General features: G+C 38.0%; 1 protein-coding gene across 1 annotated transcript in view; it reads left to right on the forward strand.

The window, feature by feature from the left end:
- The window catches only part of GFPT1 (glutamine--fructose-6-phosphate transaminase 1), a 53134-nt gene that overhangs the window by 22161 nt on the left and 10477 nt on the right, over positions 1-20496 (forward strand). The window contains exons 6-14 of the mRNA XM_032410813.1: positions 683-817; positions 2207-2268; positions 3446-3525; positions 6674-6779; positions 8811-8974; positions 9903-9998; positions 13597-13694; positions 18076-18196; positions 19056-19213. Of these exons, the coding sequence (XP_032266704.1) occupies positions 683-817; positions 2207-2268; positions 3446-3525; positions 6674-6779; positions 8811-8974; positions 9903-9998; positions 13597-13694; positions 18076-18196; positions 19056-19213 (1020 nt within the window). The remainder of the gene's footprint in view (positions 1-682; positions 818-2206; positions 2269-3445; positions 3526-6673; positions 6780-8810; positions 8975-9902; positions 9999-13596; positions 13695-18075; positions 18197-19055; positions 19214-20496) is intronic.

Raw genomic sequence — 20496 nt, forward strand, 5'->3', positions numbered from 1 at the left:
CCTGAGAGTAAGAGTCACATGCTCTACTGACTAAGCCAGCCAGGTGCCCCCTAATCAGTTTAAATTTAAATAGCCATATATATGGGGCGCCTGGGTGGCTCAGTCCGTTAAGCGGCTGCCTTCTGCTCAGGTCATGATCTCAGGGTCCTGGGATTGAGACCTGCGTGGAGCCCCAAGTCGGGTTCCCTGCTCCTCAGGGAGTCTGCTTCTCCCTCTACCCTCCCCCCCCCCCCATGTTCTTTCTCACTCTTGCTCTCTCAAATAAATAAAATCTTTAAAAAATTTAAAAAATAGCCACTATAGCTAATGACTATTGTGTTGGATAGTGCAATTTCATTATCCACAAAAGAATCATTATATTCATTATGGAATTATTGTTTTGTGACTGTTATATATTATACTTTAATTATTTAAAATGTTATTAATTTGTATGTGGCATATATATAGATTTATATAATTATAAGTGTATATTCAAAATTACACAAAATACCTCACCATTTTGGGTACACTATGATTAGATGGTGACTTTAATTTTGAACAATGGGTAATGGGGTATGGTGTTGAAAAAATATTAGAAATTGGTTAGTGAAATTTTTGAGGAAAAAAATTCTATAGAAAAGATTTGGATATCATGACTATTTCCTTAAATGTGTCAATTTTTTTTTTCCCTTTCTAATTTCAGGAAAGCAAAGGCTATGACTTTGAATCTGAAACAGACACAGAGACAATTGCCAAGCTTGTTAAGTACATGTATGACAATCGGGAAAGTCAAGACATCAGTTTTACTACCTTGGTGGAGAGAGTTATCCAACAATTGGTATTAAACCACACTTTATAATTATTGCCAGTGTTAATCACAACAAACTCTTAAAATTAAGATAAGCAGAAACTATACTAATTTCTTAAATATTTTTGGCTTTTATTTCCTATATATATATTAATATTCAGCTTGAATAATTTTGAGAGACTGTTTGATTGACCCCCTTCCTTCCCACACACTTAAAATTCTACTTCTTTCACTATAGGTTAGTGTCATGGGAATTAAAAATAATCCAAAATCAAAGAGTTTGTCCAAAAGCTATGTGCGCGCACACATACACACAAACCTAAACATACCACCCAAACATGAATACGATAGACACAGTCGGGATTCATCTCTTTCTTCCTACTCACTCAAGTATTCTTTTCAGTCAGTAACTTAGCACAAGAGTAGCTTCAGTAAAATGCACACTCTACCCTGGGATAATGTCTGCATGTCTCTGAGCCAGTATAGTCAGCTCCTCGTTTTCCCTTATGGGGACTTTTCCTTGGCCTCGTGACACCGTAGTAAAGTATTTCCCAGCCCAAGAAAAAAATGGCCTTCTTTTTGATCCCATCCCAGTTGTCCTAGTTAAAGATTAAAGATACCAAAGATCCACAGAAGTCCAAATGCATTGTGATTTCTGCCCCCATCCCCATTCATAACTCTAGTTTTCCCATTTAAAAGCCCTTCACTTCTTTCTGAAGGTCTCACCCTCACTTCCTCCCTCTACTCAAATCTGATGATACCTGCAGCAAATGGATGAGTCAGGAAGATGGAGAAGATAGAGGCCTGTTCCTTCCCTTTACTCAAGGCAGAGTACTGTGCCTTTCCAGCCTTTTCTTGTTTCTACTCATTATATAACCCAGTCTGTGTTCTCTCCTACCTCGTGTTCCTCTTTTATTCACTCTTGATTGCCTTAGGCCCGGTCCCTGAGGAGGTTGGTTTGAGGAGGTGGTATGATATGCATGTTAATAATTGTGGTTGTGTATATTTTTATCTCCAGTATCAAGGTCAACAAGCATGGAAGTTAGCAGTGGTGTAAAATCACTGGACCGGAGAATAGGTTTTAGATATTGAGCTTGGAATCTTTTCTCTCTTCCCTGCATTCTAATGCATAGTATGGGAGATAGGATGTATCTGTTGAGAAATAGGTACAAAATAGTCTGCTGGGGAGCTATTATCTATTGAGTATATTTCAAGAGTGGGCTTGGTTAAAAAGTGTGTCTTGGATACACCAAAGCTCAGGAATAAGTGTCTACCGAAATTTTAGACTTGTTTATAACCTACTGCCAAAGAGCAGCGTGTAAACAAAAAATTTCTGTGCTGAAGCCAATATGTTTTAGGCATTTCACATTTGATAATTGATTATAATAAATATTGCTAATGCATTTTTTTTCCCTCTAGGAAGGTGCTTTTGCACTGGTATTTAAAAGTGTTCATTTTCCTGGCCAAGCAGTTGGCACAAGGTACATACAAATTTAATGATGACTAATAATTTTATGTATTTTGAAACATCTGAATTATAAGTTGTGTTTTCTGTACACAATGATTACCCTTTCACTGTAAAGACTTGCCCTTTCTCAGAGACGTCATGTGAATATATTTATTTTCATATGTTTTTCCTTGTCCGTTTTTCACCACTCTTCCATTTAACAGAATCCGTTAATAAAGCAAATATATTTTGGCATTTATAACTGGCCTTTTATCTGTAGTGGGATACCATGGTTACTTTGTGAATTTGGATATTGAGTTTTCTCTAGTTTCAGGCCCCAAACATTAACTTTCTCCATATTTTTTGGAAGTATATATTCTAAAAAGATTCCTAGATCATTGTACCATCATTACTTTTGCGAAGCTGTTTAGGCCTGATCATGACGTCCTTTTTAGTAGGACAGTGAGAAGCCCTAATATTTGGCAAGAAAGCTGTTTTTTTTTTTTAGAGATTTTATTTATTTATTTGACAGAGAGAGACACAGTGAGAGAGGGAACACAAGCAGGGGGAGTGGGAGAGGGAGAAGCAGGCTTCCTGCTGAGCAGGGATCCCCATGTGGGGCTCAATCCCAGGACCCTGGGATCATGACCTGAGTCAAAGGCAGTCGCTTAACGGTTGAGCCACCCAGGCACCCCGAAAGAGCTATTTTTAATATGAAGGCAAGGTGGCTAAGGAGAAAGTGCTAAACATTCATCAGAATTCCGTGTACAGTTGAAAGGAAGGTTCCGTTTGACATTTTAAAAAGGAGAAACATTTCAAATACACTGTTCTAGAACAGGCATTGGCAGACTTTTCTGTAATGGGCCAGAGAGTAAATATTTTAGCCTTTCTGGGCCATATGGCCTCTGTAGCACCACAGTTTTGCTGTTGTATCTGAAAGCAGCCATAGAAAATAGGGAAAAGAAAGAGCATGGCTGTGTTCCAGTAAAACTCTTGTGTAACAAAAATAGATAGACTTGGCCTCGGGAGCATAGTCTGCTGACCCTGTTACTATTTTTTAAAAATTGTGTTTATGTTATTCTTTTGTTATACCTGAAGTTGAGCTTAGAGGGAAAATTTAAGCATTATTTGACGAGTGTTGGCTCATGAAAATTTATATTTGTGCATTATTTATGAAAATGATTTAATTCTGTGTAATTTTGCACTAACAGACGAGGTAGCCCTCTTTTGATTGGTGTACGAAGTGAACATAAACTCTCTACTGATCACATTCCAATACTCTACAGAACAGGTAAAAACTCTTCCTATGTCATGCCAAGAGGAAACTATAAATTTGAGTGCAGTAGATCTAAAGAATTGTGTTCATTAAATTGAAATAAATGCCTCTTTGGTCAGATCCACACATATGTGTATATAGTTCTGTCTAGATATGAAAAGGATTTGTTGTTGTGATTTCTCTGACGAGGAGAATTTTTTTCTGTTGTATATCCTTAGCTAGGACTCAGATTGGATCAAAATTCACACGGTGGGGATCACAGGGAGAAAGAGGTGGGAAATGCACTCTGCATGGATGGGGAGGAATCTTATCCTCTTTTGTTCATTCTTTACTAATTCTTTGTTCTTGGAGTGAATGAATGTGCTGGGCCTCTAAAAATGTGCTTTTTTATGGGGGAACATATTTTGACATTTTTCTAATTTGCAGAGTATATTTTGTCTGTCTGCTTTTGGCATTTAGAAAACCGCTTTTGTTTTTTGAAATTTCTAAGATTTGAAATTATAAAGTTTTTTTTTAATTAAAATCGTGTAAGATAACATTATTATAAATAAGATGTTTAGATTGGGAAAAGAGCATTGTGTGCTAGGCTGTTGTAGATTGAATTCAGTGGTAGTTATTTAATTTATCCTAACTTTTTACTAAATTACGTTTAAATGATCTTTATTTTATGCATGACATTTTACTTTTAGATTTACATTCAACATCTTGATTGCCTTGTTTGAAGTTGGAATCTTTTTTTGTTTGTTTGAAGTTTATTTTTCTTTATAGGACTTTCAGCCATACAAATTCTGGATCATTTTATTGATATAATTAGACAGAAAACAAATGGCATGCTCTTTTCATTTACTTATCATTAAAAGATTTCCAAGTAAAAGGGAGTGGTAAATTCAGAAAATTGAAACCCATATTATTAACGTATAATTCTTGGTTTCTTGAAAAAAAATTAGCAAAGGACTCTAAACCTGTTCATCTTTAGATAGTGGCTGCTTTAGCTCTTTTATCTAAAACAGAAAGTTTGTTCCTTAATGTAGCCTTCAGTCATGAAATATTAGGATTTCTTCTTACCCTCTCTCTCCTTCCCTTTTCAGAAGAAAAACTAGTTTACCAGTAAGAGTACAGGATTTTGGATCCAGAGTTCCAGATTTCTGTTAATAATCCTGCTCTTGAATACATTACTTTTATGTTACCTTGTACATTTTCTTAGGCTGCTCTTAGAAAAAAAAAAATGGAAAAACGTTGGCTAAGGTCTTAAGAAGTTAGAAGAAAAACTTAACATGAGACATCTTTTTAAGATTATGAATTACATTTTAGTAACCTTTATTTCTCTAGCTCCTAGTAGGTAGATAATGTGTGGCTCAGCAAAGTTTAGTTTCAAAAGTTTAGCCTCTTATTGAAGAGTCTGTCTAAAGGGGGCTTTTAGATTTTTGCTATTTTCTCCAGGTGTAACTACTGACAAAATAAGGGGGGGGGGGATGGTAATGATTGTGTTCCACTCAAATCAGATGAGAAAATCGATGTACGGCAAAACATTTTATAGATTGTAACAGTCCTATAGGTATCAGGTGGTAATGTTCTTTTCATTTAAATAGGCAATGATATCTTAATTCCTTTTAGGTATAATAATAAAATATACCTTGTTACTTGAAAAATAAATATCTGGAGAAGGAATGTAGTGAAACTTGACACCATCAGGGCATTGTATAACTTAAAGCTGGTTGTATTTATTTTGAAAATATCGGTGCCTATCCTTCTGTATATTTTTTAATTCCTGATGTAATTTTTTACATCAGGAAAATTCACTCTTTTTGATGTGCAGTTTCATGAGTTTTGTCAAGTGCAAACAGTTGTATAACCACCATGATCAAAGTACAGAACAATTCCATCCCCATGAAAGTTCCCTCCAGCTGGAGCCTTGTAGCCAGTCCTTGTTCCCATACCCAGGCCTTGGCAAACACCGATCTGTTTTCTCTTTTTGTAGTCATAGGATGTCATCTTATACGTATTTTTTAAAGTGTGATACCTTTTTTTGCTATCGAATTTGGATGGAAAGAGCTAAAGAACTGTTTTATTTTCATGTCTAAAACACATCATACTAGCACGATTGTGGAGGACTTTGGATGTACATTATAAGCAAGTCTTTCTCGACGTGCATTTTAGAGGATAGATACAATATGAATTTTTACAAGTATATTTATTGTGTCCTCTGGCCATTGTGTCCATAGTTACAAGGTCTGTAAATGTCCTGATCTCAGAAAAAGGTGCTTTTTTTTTTTTTTGGTCTCTGTGACATTTATATAGTCTTCAATTAATGGATTCCTCCCCCTATATTTGGCTAATTTGTCAAACTTCACTTTGCTTTCCAGTTTTGACTTTTGTTGTAAATGAGCAAAAAGGAAAAAAATTCTTCATTCATGACTTGACAAATAGAGCTGCCAGAATTCTAAAGTTCTAGGATTAAAAGGATATTATTATTGTAGAAGGACTGTATTTTATCCTAATTTAAAAGAAATGTAAGAAAACCCAATTTTAAGAAAGAAGAGGTTCTAGGTTTATGATATTTCCGGTCCTTAGCAGTAGGTGCCACATATGGTATATGATGGTTAGAGAATTATAAGTATCTTTGTTTTGTTTTGAAATCAGAATTAGTGTAGCCTACAACTTGATTTGTTGTGCTGACTTACTGTTAAAATCTAGAGTTTTAAGATAATAAAAATTAATATGCCATCAGTCTTCATTTTATTCATTGCACAATTTTGATATTTTTAATGTAATTTTTATGATAAGCTAGTTACATAAACTTATATGTATTCTATCAAGTTTTGTATGAAGTTAAATTAAAATTAGGTGATACATACTTTGAGTGATATTAGTGAATTATTTGCCTTTTACCTGGAAAAGAAATATTCTGTTTTAAAAATTTGTAATGTAGCACTCTTACCTGCCATGCTCTCTTGGATAGTTGCTGTTTCACTCTACACCTTGTGTCTGTTGTTCTTGTTGGCTTTTTGCATGGAAATAAGGTGATCAACCTAGCATCTTAAAGTTGCTGAAATTATTTTGTGTTGCTATGGTTTTTTGTTGATTTTATAGAAAATTAGGTCTATTTACACATTGGCCATGGTTTCCCACATGATTGCTGATTTGTGTTAACTCCGTGCTCTAGGGAAGGACAAGAAGGGAAGCTGCAATCTCTCTCGCGTGGACAGCACAACTTGCCTTTTCCCTGTTGAAGAAAAGGCAGTGGAATATTACTTTGCTTCTGATGCGAGGTGAGCTTCCTTCATTGGTTCAGAAAATTTTAGTAAAACTTCTCATGTTACTGAAACCAAAAGTCATTTTGTACCTATCTAGTCATCCCGTGTGGGAGAATTTTGTCGATTAGGGAAAATGTAGGTGTCCTTTTTGGAGATGGGGTTCTAAGAATACTTTTCCTCTCAATTCAAAGCCCGTAGGTCAGTTTACTGAGAAAAGAGAACAGTCCTTGAGACTTGTTCCTGCATATTTACTCTGAGCTCTTGTATTATTTTTCCTCTTCTTTCTGGAGCCTTACCCAGGTTTTTATGGGGAGGAGAGATTTTAGATTGGGGAACAGAATGGCTTAGTGTCCCACCAATTACAGTATGCTTGCTAAACCATTATAGTTTTAGTCCAATAAAGACACTTGCCTTTTTTAATTAGGAAGTAATTTGCAACATAATCATTTTTATAAAAGAAATAGTACTAGACTAAGACATTTAGAGCGAGAAATACCGTGGGATGCTTAGATGCATTTATAAATGGAATACTAACAGTGATGAGGATCGAGTGGAATCAAGTTGCCAGCAAGCATTTGAGTCCTTCGTTGTGCCTGAAAGTGAGGGGATCTGAAGATGAGAAAGTGTCGTAGCTTAGGACTGCCGGGAATGCATCATCTCTGTGGGAGAATAAGCTTCACTGTTTCCTAATCTTTGCAGGAGTGTAGTCAGTGCTAGGATGTATCATTGTTGTCATTAAGTAGGTTTGTTACAGAATTGACTGTTATGGCTTTAATAAACTGGAAATTGCGAAGCTTATCATCCTTTTGTCATTCACTCATACGTTCATATTGAACATTCTGAGCAAAGCCATGTGCTAGGCTTAGGAGATAATTGTGAGTAAAAATAAAAATATACTTGTCCGAGGAGGGCCTGGCTGGCTCAGTCAGTGGAGCCTGTGACTCTTGATCTCAGGGTTGTGAGTTCGAGTCCCACGTTGGGGGTGGAGATTACTCCAAAAAAATAAAATCTCAAAAAAAAGATATATATGTATATATATTATAGACACTTGTCCTTGAGGAGCTTTTCCTTAATGGAGAAGACAAATTTTAATCAATCATACAAGTATAGAATTCCAACTGTGACAAGAGCGACAGAATGCCTGTAACAGGGTGACTTACCCTCCTATGGGTGAATTTCTTTAAGGGAGTGACACTTGAGAGGTAAGGAGATGTTAGGAGTTAGGTGAAGAGGTAGAGGGAGGAACATTTTCTGCAGATCAGTCTGTGAAGGCTCGGGATGGGTGTGAGTATGGCTGGAACAGAGAAAGTTTGGTGGGAGAGGAGGCTAGGGAAGTAGGTAGGGTGTGTTAAAGTGTTTTGTTGTTTTCAGAAAAGCCAAAGGAAAGCCATTAAGTGGTTTGTTGGGTGAGAGAAATGTTGGTTTGAGTTACCTGTTGGTACTCATTTTGGCAGAAACAGAGAATGGATGGAGGGGGGACTGTGGTTGGATAAGTTAGCAGGTTGCTGCAGTAGTTCAGCCAAGAGCTGATGGTAGCTTGAACTGGCTTGTGGTCGTGGACATAGAGAGAGGCTTTGAGAAATATTTAGGAGTTAAAATTGAAGGATTTTCGGGATAGAATGAGGAGGAAATAGCCACGGTTTCTGATTTGATCGAGTCTAATTTGGTTTAGGGTGCTGCACAGAGATCCTTTTGTTCATTGTCCACAGTCACTGCCCACTGCCCTGTAGGGAATGGCTTTGGTAACCAGAAAGTGATCAGAGATACTGCAGGATGATAGATTTGTATTTTTTATTTTATATTATTTTTAAAGATTTATTTATTTATTTGAGAGAGAGAGAGAGAATCTCAAGCAGAATCCCCGCTGAGTGCGGGACGACCCTGAATCATGACCTGAGCCGAAATCAAGAGTCACATGCTCAACTGACTGAGCACCCAGGTGTCCCAAGTTTGTATTTAAACTTGGTCCGTGTGTCCTAATGATAGTTTTATTTATAATAATCATCCTTGATTATTGATTGTAATATCTTCTTGAACATTTTATAGCGCCGTCATAGAACATACCAATCGTGTCATCTTTCTTGAAGATGACGATGTTGCAGCGGTGGTGGACGGCCGTCTTTCTATCCATCGGATTAAACGAACTGCAGGAGACCACCCTGGACGAGCTGTGCAGACCCTCCAGATGGAACTCCAGCAGATCATGAAGGGTGAAAGTTTTTGTCATGTGGTAGCTTGGTGTTCTTAATGGAAAGGAGACCTTCTACTTGCTGTGGTAGTGTAGGAATCTGGTGACACAGTGTTGACTGAAATCTTCCACACGATTAGTGAGGGGAGAACCCCAGGAAAAGGGATGATTCTTTGGAAAAATTACCTGCTGGTCTTAAAGTAGTTCTTCAAACTAATTCGTGGTTTGTTGTTTCTAACATTAAAAAAGAGATTTATTGTTTAAATAGTAGTTGATATTTTTAAGATACTTTATAAGCATGGTTTGTGTTCTGTTCTTTATTCCTCTCTTATTCTTTCTGTGCTTCAGTTTTCTCATATATAAATAAATGGGGATAATAGGACCTGCCTCATTAAGGTTGTTTTGAGGATGAAGAGAGCTAATTTATGTATAGAGCCTTCAGAACAGTGCCTGACACACTTAGGCCTACATAGTGTTTGCTGTTGTTAACTGTTAAGATTATTTGCGGTCATGATTTTTATTCTCCTTTCTGATGGGGTTGAGGTGGGCTAAAAGCTAACATTTATTGCATAACTGCTACATGTCACGTCTCTCCTATATTAACACACTACAGTGCTATGAAATAGTTGCTGTTCTTATTTTACAGATGAAGGAATTTCCCTAGAGCCATTTAGGTGTTCAAGGATAGAACCATAATTTGAACCTAGATCTGACTCAAACTTAGTCTGTACCCCTCCTCTGTTTTGTTCTAACTGCATATTTTAGGTATGAAGTTAAGAAAGCGCGTTTTCCTCATTTTTCTTCACATAGGGCAAAATGTCATATGTGAATATTGTACTCTGTTGCATGAGCTCTGTTTCATTTACTGAGATTATGTCACAGAAGGTAGACTTTAGTTGGTACAGATTTCTTAATTACATAAATTAATGATATAATTTATGTTACTTCAGGCAACTTCAGTTCATTTATGCAGAAGGAAATTTTTGAGCAGCCAGAGTCCGTTGTGAACACGATGAGAGGAAGAGTCAACTTTGATGACTATACTGGTAATTAAATTCACATTGTTATTTCGGAGCCTCCTGCGGGGTTTGGCCTCAGCAGCCTGAAAGCTCAGTGTCCTTGATAGCTTCACAGAAAACGGTGGCTGCCAGCCGCCAGCGGTGCCCTCTTACAAGCCTTCCCGTATATTATTCCACTGAAGTGAGGTGCACCTAGAGTCGTCAGAGACGTAGAGACAGAAGGTCGATGAGTGGTTGCCAGGGGCAGGGAGAGGGGACGAAGAGGGAGTCATTTAATGAGTGTAGGGTTTCAGTTTGGGAAGATGAAAAAAGTTCTGGGGACGGATGGTAGTGATGGTTGCACACCAGTGTGAATGTGCCTAATGCCATGGAGCTGTACACTCAAAAATTGTTAAAATGTTAAATTTATGCTACGTATATTTTACCGCAACAAAAAAGGGGAGATAATAACTAATGGTTGCCAGAGGCTGAGGGGACGGGGGTGGAGAGTGATGCTAATGGCTGTGGGGTTTGGGACAGGTGATGAAATGGTCTAAAATTAGATAGTGGTGATGGTTGCACAACTCCGAATATACTGAAAACCACTGATCGTACACTTCAAAAGGGTGAATTTATGGTGTATGACATATCTTAATAAGGTGGTTATAAAAAATGTAAAAACTGGCTAGAAAGTCACAATTGAAAATTGTCAGTTAAAGGAGTATTAGCATGATTTTGCTGGAGGGGGGGATGTCCTCCAGTGTATCATTAAAAACATTTAACTTCTTTTCACTTCAGAAAACCTTTATTGGGCACTTGCTATGTAGCAGGGATTGTTCTGGGCACTGTAAATTCCAAGAGTAGTGAGACCTGGTCCTCTCTTTGGGAAGCTTGAGATGCAGTTGCCACTTAGGATGTTGTCCTGTCTGGGCTGAAGCGATGGGGAAGGGGAGAAGAGAAGCAGGACGTGTATCTGCGGATGTGGGAAGAGGGGGCTGTTAAAGGCCGTTGAGCCGGAAGAACTGGGAGAGCAGCAGTAAGGGCCACCTATGGTATTTATGGAAGAAAGATCCGGAAAAGGATTTATTTCACAAGGGAAGACAGATAAACTTTCAGAAGTTCAGAATTTTAAAAAGCACTTTTATCGATGTTACCTCCTTCATAAACATTCTATAATACAAACAGGATAGCTGTTATCTTTTTTTATTGTTAAGGAAATTGACGCTCTGTCAGTTTGATCGTCTTGCCAGAGGTCACATTGCTGATCATTTGTGGAGCCAGACTAGCCTCTGGTATTCAGCAGTGTTCCTGAACATGCTCCATCCCTGCTCCTGTCCTCTGGGCGCTCTTGCTGCTTCTATTTTTGTTTTTTTTTTAAATTTTTTTTTTATTTATTAGGAAGAAAGCGGGGGGAGGGAGAGAGGGAGAGGGAGAAGCAGACTCCCCACTGAGCAGGGAGCCCGATGTGGGGCTCGATCCCAGGACCCTGGGATCATGACCTGAGCCAAAGGCAGACCATTAACCGACTGAGCCACCCGGGCACCCTCTTGCTGCTTCTAGTAGCTGTGGCCCACCTTATCAGAATTAGGCTTTTCTCGAAAGCATCATCCATTCAGACCTTGGATGACTCCATTCAGAACTACCTCAAACCTCCTTCAGTTAGTAGGGAATTTGCTGGTTTTTAGGGAAATAGTTGTCACCCAGCTAATCTCACCATCTTACTTCCTGTCATTCTTGGTCATCATCTGAAATACACGTCTCTCCGATTGTCTGCTTTTATACTGAGTCATCTCCAAACTGATTTGCCATTGCATGACTTTCACCCAGCCTCTTAATATTGTTTGCTTTCTTCCCAGACCTTTGCAGTACATGCCAAGGTCTGTGGAAGAATACTATAGGCAGGGGTGCGCTTGGTCAAGGGAAGAACAGCAAGAAGGCTAGTCTGGCTGCAGTGCTTGGGTGGGAGGGACAGTACTAGGAGATAAGGTCAGAGTTAAGCAGGAGACAGGGCATGTGGGCACTTGAAGACATAATAAGGAGTTTAGATTTTATTCTAAGTTGTTTGGGAAGCTGCTGAAGCTTTTTGTGGTTGTTTTATTTTTTACTTTGCTGATTTTTTAAAAAATAGAGAGATATAATATGCCCTCTTAGTATTGAAATTTAAAAGGGAGACCATAAAGTGACTCAGAAAAATAAAAAGCAAAACATATGCTTTGGTTTTATATTATGACCAATGAAGGTAGAAAAAAGTGTGGGGAGACAGCAGGGGCAGAATAGACAGATGGAGGGTGTGTCAGAGGCAGGAGGATGCTGCCCTGGGGGCGTGCATGTCTGTCTTCTCAGACAAGCCACACAGTGCCTTGGAAGTATATTCACTTGGTGGGTGCTCAGGAAATATTAGTAAATGGATGTTGAATGAAAATTTCTCACAGGTAGAAAACAAGCCTTGTGTTGAAGTATTTTTACACAAGATGCCCTTAGAAGAACCCATAAATAGCCATAGGGACAGAAAGAGGACAGACTCATTGGAAGGTTTTGAGATCATTTAATGTTTTTATTTTTATTTATTTATTTATTTTTTAAAGATTTTTATTTATGTTTTGACAGAGGCACAGGGAGAGAGGGAACACAAGCAGGGGGAGTGGGAGAGGGAGAAGCAGGCTTCCCGCGGAGCAGGGAGCCCGATGCGGGGCTCGATCCCAGGATCCTGGGATCATGACCTGAGCCGAAGGCAGACGCTTCATGACTGAGCCACCCAGGCACCCCTCATTTAATGTTTTTAAAGAATCATTCTAAAAGATGATTTTATTCAGGCTGTGTGTGGAGGACAGGCTCTAAGAGGCGGGGATAGAAGAGAGAGTAGTTAGGAGAGTGTTGCTCTGGTCCGGGGCGGAGATGTTGGACTACATGATGGCGTTAGAGTCCCCCTTGGAAGGCGCGCTCACAGGACCTTTGGGGTGGTTGTAGAGAGGGATAGGAGCAGTTGAGGGCACTGCCATCTGGTTCCTGGGGGTGGCATTTACTGAGATGGGAAAGACTGAAAGGAGAGGGGGTTTTTCTTGTGTTCAGAGCACTGTTCTGGGGGTAGGGGGAACACTGTTCATGTGGGAAATGAATGTAACTAAGTCCGTTTTTTCCCAGGTAGCTTAAAGAGATATAATCAGGTATAATAAAATTCACCATTGTTGGTGTATAATTCTATAAGTTTTGACAAACCTCCACCACGTGATCATAACCCTAACCTCCACAGCAGCCAAGATGAAGCACAGTTCCATTGCCTTCCATACCCCCTGTGCCCCTTTGTGGTCAGTCCCTTCCCCACCTCCAGCCATTAGCACCTAGTGTTCTCTCGTCTGTGCCCCTGTGGTTTTGCCATTGAGATAAATTGTAATCTAAAGAGAGGAATGGAAAAATGACCAGACAAGGTAGAGTGAGATAAAAACTGTAGGTGTGTGGGCCTGGAAGGGGGTGAGTAAGGTTAGTTACAAGTTTGGGTCGGACAGTTTAATTTAGTTTTCAAAACCATGTATAATTCTTTAAAATGGTACTGTTGTTTCCCAGATTGGCAGTAGACACTCACGAAAAGTGATTACCTATTTCCTGTGGTTCTTTCCTAAATAATTATATTCACAAACTTTTATTTCAGTGAATTTGGGCGGTTTGAAGGATCACATTAAGGAGATCCAGAGGTGTCGGCGTTTGATTCTTATTGCCTGTGGGACAAGTTACCATGCTGGTGTAGCAGTAAGTGGCTTCTTAAGATTTTAACTGTTTGATGTTGGGTATCAGAAGGTGTCTGTAACACACCATGTAAAATTATGCTTTCTTAAAACATGATGTTACCTTGTTATGTTGCTAAGACAAAAATCAGGAAGGTTGGGGCAGAAATGTTAATATAGCTGCTTGGAATTATTTATCAATGGAAGATTTGCTTTAGAGAGATCTTTAGATATACAGGTAGACCTGCAGTGACTTCATGGAAGGCAAAGATTGGGAAAGTTTTTCTGTAGGAGCAGTCATTAGGTTTGGTTATCATTATTTTCTTGGCTCAGACAGATGGCTGGTAACATGTATGAACCTCAACAGGATTTTACTTGGTAGGCACATTTCTGCAAATGAAGGAAGTCTGCTTCTTGTCAGACTTTGTTCTTTATATTTTTGGAAGCTAAATTAAAAAAAAAAATTATTTAGATTTTTTTCTAGTTTTACTGAGAAATAATTGACATCATTGTCTAAGTTTAAGACCTATAGCTTGATGGTTCAACTTAGATACATTGTGAAATGATGGCCACAATAGGTTCAGTTAACATCCATCTTCTCATAGAGGTACAGGAAAAACAATAGAATAAAGGAAAGAAATTTTTCTCTGTGGTGAGAATTCTTAGGATTTACCATCTTAACAGCTTTCCTATATATCCTGCAGCAGTGTTCGCTATAATCTTCATGTCGTACATTACACCTCTAGTGCTTGTTTATCTTATAACTGGAAGTTTGTACCTTTTACCACCTTCCTCCAATCCCCCCTCCCCCCACCCCTACCTCTAGTAACCACAAGTCTGATCCCTTTTTCTATGAGTCTGTTTTTGTTTTGTATTGTTTTTTAGATTCCACATATAAGGGAATCATACAGTATATGTTTTTGTCTGTGATACTTATTTCACTTAGTAAAACGCCCTCAGATCCATCCGTGTTGTCATAAATGGTAGGATTTCCTCATTTTTCATGGCTGAATAATATTCCTGTGTGTGTGTGTGTGTGTGTACACCATAGCTTCTTTATCCATTCAGCAATTAGGGACACTTAAGTTGTTTTTGTGTCTTGGCTTTTGTGAATAATGTTGCAATGAACATGAGGGTGCAGATACCTTTCCAAGTTAGTGTTTTGTTTACTTCTGGATATACTCCCAGAAATGGAATTGCCGGATCATATGGTAATTCTATTTTTAATCTTTTGAGGATCCTCCATAGTGTTTTTCATGGTGGCTGCACCAATTTACATTCCCACCAAGAGTGCACAGGCGTTCCCTTTTCTCCACATCTACACCAGCGTTTGTTAATCTCTTGTCTTTTTGATGATGGCTATGCTAACAGACATGAGGAGATACCGCATTGTGGTTTTAATTTGCATTTCCCTAATGACTAGTGATGTTGAGCATCTTTTCATGTACCTGTTGGCTGTTTGTATATCTTCTTTGGGGAAATGTATATTCAGGTCTTTTGCCCATTTTTTAATTGGGTTGTTTTTTTCAGTTGTATGAGTTCTTTATATGTTTTGGATATTAGTTCCTTACCAGATACATGGTTTGCAAGTATTTTTTCCTGTTCTGTATTGTGACTTTTCACTTTGTTGGTTTCTTTTGCCGTGGTTTGATGTAATCCCACCTTTTTATTTTTTATTTTGTTGCTTATGCTTTAGGTGTCATATCCAAGAAATCATCACCAAGACCCATGTCAAGAACTTTGTTCCTTTGTTTTTTTCTGGGAAGTCCCTGGTTTCAGGCCTTACATTTAAGTCTTTAATCCATTTTGAATTAATTTTTGGGAAGCTGATATTCTGTATCAAAGATGTATGTTGGTTTTCAGTGCAGAAGCTTAGGAGTATAATGGTCTTTTAGTCCAATAAATCAGGATCCAGATATAGTTTTCTTATCAAGACACCATTTATAATGCTGTTGTGGTCAACTCCCGTAAGTACAGAAGACCCTTACACATTCAGTTTCTACTTCTAGAGTTGATTCCAAAGTTTATGACATAGTGATTTGGGGGCAAAAATATCTATGATCTGCACTTGTGGGAGCCAGTCATGTAACTAGTGGTGGAAACTGGGTGGTTGTCCAGCCCTTGCATCTCAGTTCTCTAACCCACCCACTTCTCAGATCACATGGTCTAAAAAGGAAAGTCTAGGCAGTATTGAAGGGGAGAGTTCTAAGAAAGTGCTTGTTTCGGGGTGCCTGGGTGGCTCAGTCTTAGTTAAGCGTCTGCCTTCGGCTCAGGTCATGATCCCGCATTGGGCTCCCTGCTCAGCGGGAAGCCTGCTTCTCCCTCTCCCTCTGCTGCTCCCCCTGCTTGTGCTCTCTCGCTCTGTCAAATAAATAAATAAAATCTTAAAAAAAAAAAAAGAAGAAGAAAGTGCTTGTTTCAAACATGGGGAAAAAAAATAAAGACATGAGTGTAAATGAAGGGATTGGCCAGTTCCCTGGTAGCTTAGATCTGTTGTTACAGAGTGAGCCCTCTATTCAGAAATTTAAAAAAATGATTAAATGTTTCATCTAATGCTAAACCTGAATTTTAGGGCAGAAAGTGTATGCTATGTTAGAATTCTCCAATTATGAAATTTGAGAAAATGTAAGGTTTGTTTTGTTTTGTTTTTTGGTAGATGCTGAGACTACTATAGTTAACAAACATTAGAAGTCCCTTTGGGGTTTATCATACAAAATAGTGTCGTCAGTTCTATTCTATCTGGTTTTTGGTTTTTTTTTGTGTTTTTTTGGTGGACTCCAAAGTGAATGACACATATGCATAAATGCTTTTTTAATATATGTATCCTGAAGAATAACAATCAGCTAAAATCATTCTAAGTATAGTTTGCTTTTCAAAATGTTATTTGTCTCTCAGTTTTTACAGTGACATACAATAGAATTTTTAACAGTATATTCTTTTAAGATGCAAATATGTCATGCTGTGTATTTATAAAGAGTTGCTTCCACTGAAAGAAAAAGACATTTATTAGCACAGATACCTTGAGATTACTTTTGTGGGGTATATTTTAAAATATCTGGTAAGTTGCTAGATTGTTATCTTTCTCTTTTTATTTTGAAGAATATAATTTCAGTGTAACATTTATATTGTAAATGAGGCAGTAGAGTTTGATTTTTGTTTGTTTGAGGAAAAACATCCAGCATTTTAGGGTCAGTAACTTATTTATGTATAATTAATTAAGTAAAATACAGCAATGGAAAAGATTAGTTAAAAATAAGATTTTATCTTTGAAGACTTTCTGTAAGTGATGTTATAACGTTGTTAAAAAGTGCCAAACCAAAGTTATAGAATAAAACCATTTTAGTTTACTTTTGTGGACAAGAAAGTTAAAGGGATATGAAGTAAGGAAACCTATATGTTCTTTACTCCGGTGAAGGAGGAATGCAGTGATGGGGCAAGAGATGAGTGGGGCCCTTTGCCTAAAGAAGCTTGTGATCTCCACTACAACGAAATGTATGCATCTGTAGGGCCTAAAATTTTTGCTGCCTAAAATTTATTTTTTTCTATTGTTTAATTTTCACATTTAGAGTAAAAGGAATTGAATTAGAATGGAAATTAGTAAAAAAAAAAAATGCTAAGGTGCTGTTTGAATAGAAGCATACTACCCCCTACTTCATCCTCCATCCTACAAAATTTAGAAATAGTGGGCTTTCTTAAACAAGAGTTCTAAAGTGTATTGACTTTTTTTGGAAACTACTAATTTATGAATACATAGTATTTTTTTAAAAAAGATTTTATTTATTTATTTGACAGAGACACAGCGAGAGAGGGAACACAAGCAGGGGGAGTGGGAGAGGGAGAAGCAGGCTTCCCGCGGAGCAGGGGGCCCAGTGCGGGGCTCGATCCCAGGACCCTGAGATCATGACCTGAGCTGAAGGCAGACGCTTCATGATTGAGCCACCCAGGCTCCCGAATACATAGTACTTTTGAAGTGTTTAATTTTTCACGGGGTGTTTATATACCTGTGGTTATCTCATTTGAAATCTCTCAGTGACTTGGTATTGTATGAATTGTCATTTCAAGATTAGAAATTGGGAAGTTAAAAATAATATACAAGCTAACTCAGAACAGTGCTTTTTCTACTTCTCGAGACAGTTTATTTGTGTAGGTGTATTGCTTTTAAGAATACATGCATTGATAACTATCCAGAGAGACTTGTACTAAAATGTTAACAGTGCTTATATCCTGGCTGGTGGGATTTTGATTATTTTTTATGCTTTAATAGGTATTGTTTATATTTTCTAAGAATGCATGTGTATCATTTTTGTAATCAGAAAAAATAAAAAGTGTACACTGAATCCAAATAGTCCTGTGAGAATAGAGTATTTGAAGTCAGGTGATATGACCAAGTCATCTTTTCTGTGCAGACACGTCAAGTTCTTGAAGAGCTGACTGAGTTGCCTGTTATGGTGGAGCTCGCCAGTGATTTCCTGGATAGGAACACGCCAGTTTTTCGAGATGATGTTTGCTTTTTCATTAGTCAGTCAGGTATGCTAATTTTAAAGACTTGAAGGAAAAGGAAGTCATTCAGTTATAGCATATCTTGGCAAAAACTGATATTTAATGATAAACAGGTATTGCAGATGACCTGACAAATATAGTAATTTATATTGATATTATGTAATTCTCTGTGAATTAGTAAAATTAACACATTTTATACTCAAGGAGCTGAGTTTTCAAAGACAAAGAAGGAAAGGAGATCCTAAAAAGTAGGAACTTACTATTCAAAGTTTTACAAATTTATTAAAGTGCATGTTTTTTGTTGTTGTTTTAGACTTATTTATTTTAGAGAAAGAGCGTGCGTGCGAGCTGTGGGGCAGCGTGGGTGGTGCAGAGAGGGGAGAGAGAGAGAATCTCAAGCAGACTGCCCGCTGAGCACAGAGCCTGATGTGGGGCTCGATCTCAGGACCCTGAGATCATGACCTGAGCCGAACAAGAGTCGGACGCTCGACCAAGTGAGCCACCCAGGCACCCCTAGTGCATGTTTTAAATTTTACTTAAAACAAATGATACTGTTGGGACACCTGGGTGACTCAGTTGATTAAGCATCTGCCTTTGGCTCAGGTCTTGATCCCAGGGTCCTGGGATTGAGTACCACACTGGGCTCTTTGCTCAACGGGGAACCTGCTTCTCCCTCTGCCTGTCGTTGCCCCTGCTTCTGCTCTCTCTCTTCTTTCACGCTGTCTCTCTGGCAAATAAATAAGTAAAAAATCTTTAAAAAAAAAAAACAAACCAAAAACCAAAATAATACTGTTGAAAGTGAAAGTGAAACTTTTTTGTTTTTGCATCTAAGGAACAGTGTCTGCTGACTGCTCTGTGTGTTACTTTTGTCTTCCTTTTTACATAGGTGAGACAGCAGACACCCTGATGGGTCTTCGGTACTGTAAGGAGAGGGGAGCTTTAACTGTGGGGATCACGAACACCGTGGGCAGCTCCATATCGAGGGAGACAGACTGTGGTGTTCACATTAATGCCGGGCCCGAGATTGGTGTGGCCAGCACGAAGGTAAGTTCCTGACTTAGTTCTCTTGGTTATCTAATCATAGTACTGGTGGAAACACACTAATCCATACCGTATAGTTCATTTGTTAGCACTTATAGAACTCCTGTAGTTTACCAATCATTGTAATTATTGTAAGGTTTAACGGTCAATAGTAGATAAAACACTTACCTTTCCGTCCCTCACTCCCATCTTAAGAGGTTAAAAGGGACAAGTGTATATAACATACATGCTGGCTGTTTCCATTCATCACTTATATTCCTCTTGCCGGTGCAGCGGGGTACATGGTAAGTCTGATGTCCTTCTTTTATTAAGTATAGTAGGGAATTAGAAAAATAACAGATTAGAAACCTCCAGCTTAATTCTAATCATTTTTGACATTTTAATTTACATACTCATAGCTTCTAATAAATATACGAAAATATACATATTACCTGTGAAAGTTTGTACACTTTTTGGTATAAAATTTGCCGATTTAAAAAAATTAAAATGAGTATTATATGACAATATCTGTTTCTCCACTGTACCTGTGGAGACTTAAAGCACCTTTTTTTTTAAGGCCTATTGAGACTATTTGGCTCTTTGAAATTGGAATATCCATAAATTTAGTATTAGTAATAAAAATAAGAATCTTAAAATACGAAAGATGTTCTCTTTCCACAGTTGTATTACTCTTTATGATTTCAACATTTCTGGTTTTCTGCTTAAGCATAATATTTACTGCTGATGGTCTAATAGGACGTGTAGATACTGGTGGATTTGATTCTAATTAAGGGTGTGTGGAAGATGATGTTAACATGTACAGAACCACATTTGAATTTTTTTCCTCTTCAGAATTTTTTTTTTTTTAATTTGTGATTCTTATGTAAAAACTCTGAGGTTTTTTGTTTCTTGGTTACTTTGATGTTGCTAACACTATAATTTACAGAAAGCTGAAACCTGAATTTTCTCCATGTGGTAATTAAAACATGTAAGATGTTTGTGCTTGGGTTTCCATTCTGTGCCTGAATAAATAACCAGCTGCCCTCAGCAGCAGCTTATGGATTTTTGGAACAGTATCCAGACAGCTTTGATCAGGGATTGGAATTCCAAGGCCCCTTTATTCACAACACATGGTGAAACAAGGCCTTCACCATAGTATATGTGGGATATGGGGCCATACCACTGAATGGGTGCTCTTGACTTACCTTTTTAAAAATCTTTCTTGAGTCTGTGTTGGTGGTATAGTGGTGAGCATAGCTGCCTTCCAGAAATCTTGCTTGAACTGTGAGCTGCCAGGGGAAATACAA

This window comes from Phoca vitulina, unplaced genomic scaffold (genome assembly GCF_004348235.1).
Source record: "Phoca vitulina isolate PV1807 unplaced genomic scaffold, GSC_HSeal_1.0 scaffold12, whole genome shotgun sequence".
NCBI lineage: Eukaryota > Metazoa > Chordata > Mammalia > Carnivora > Phocidae > Phoca > Phoca vitulina.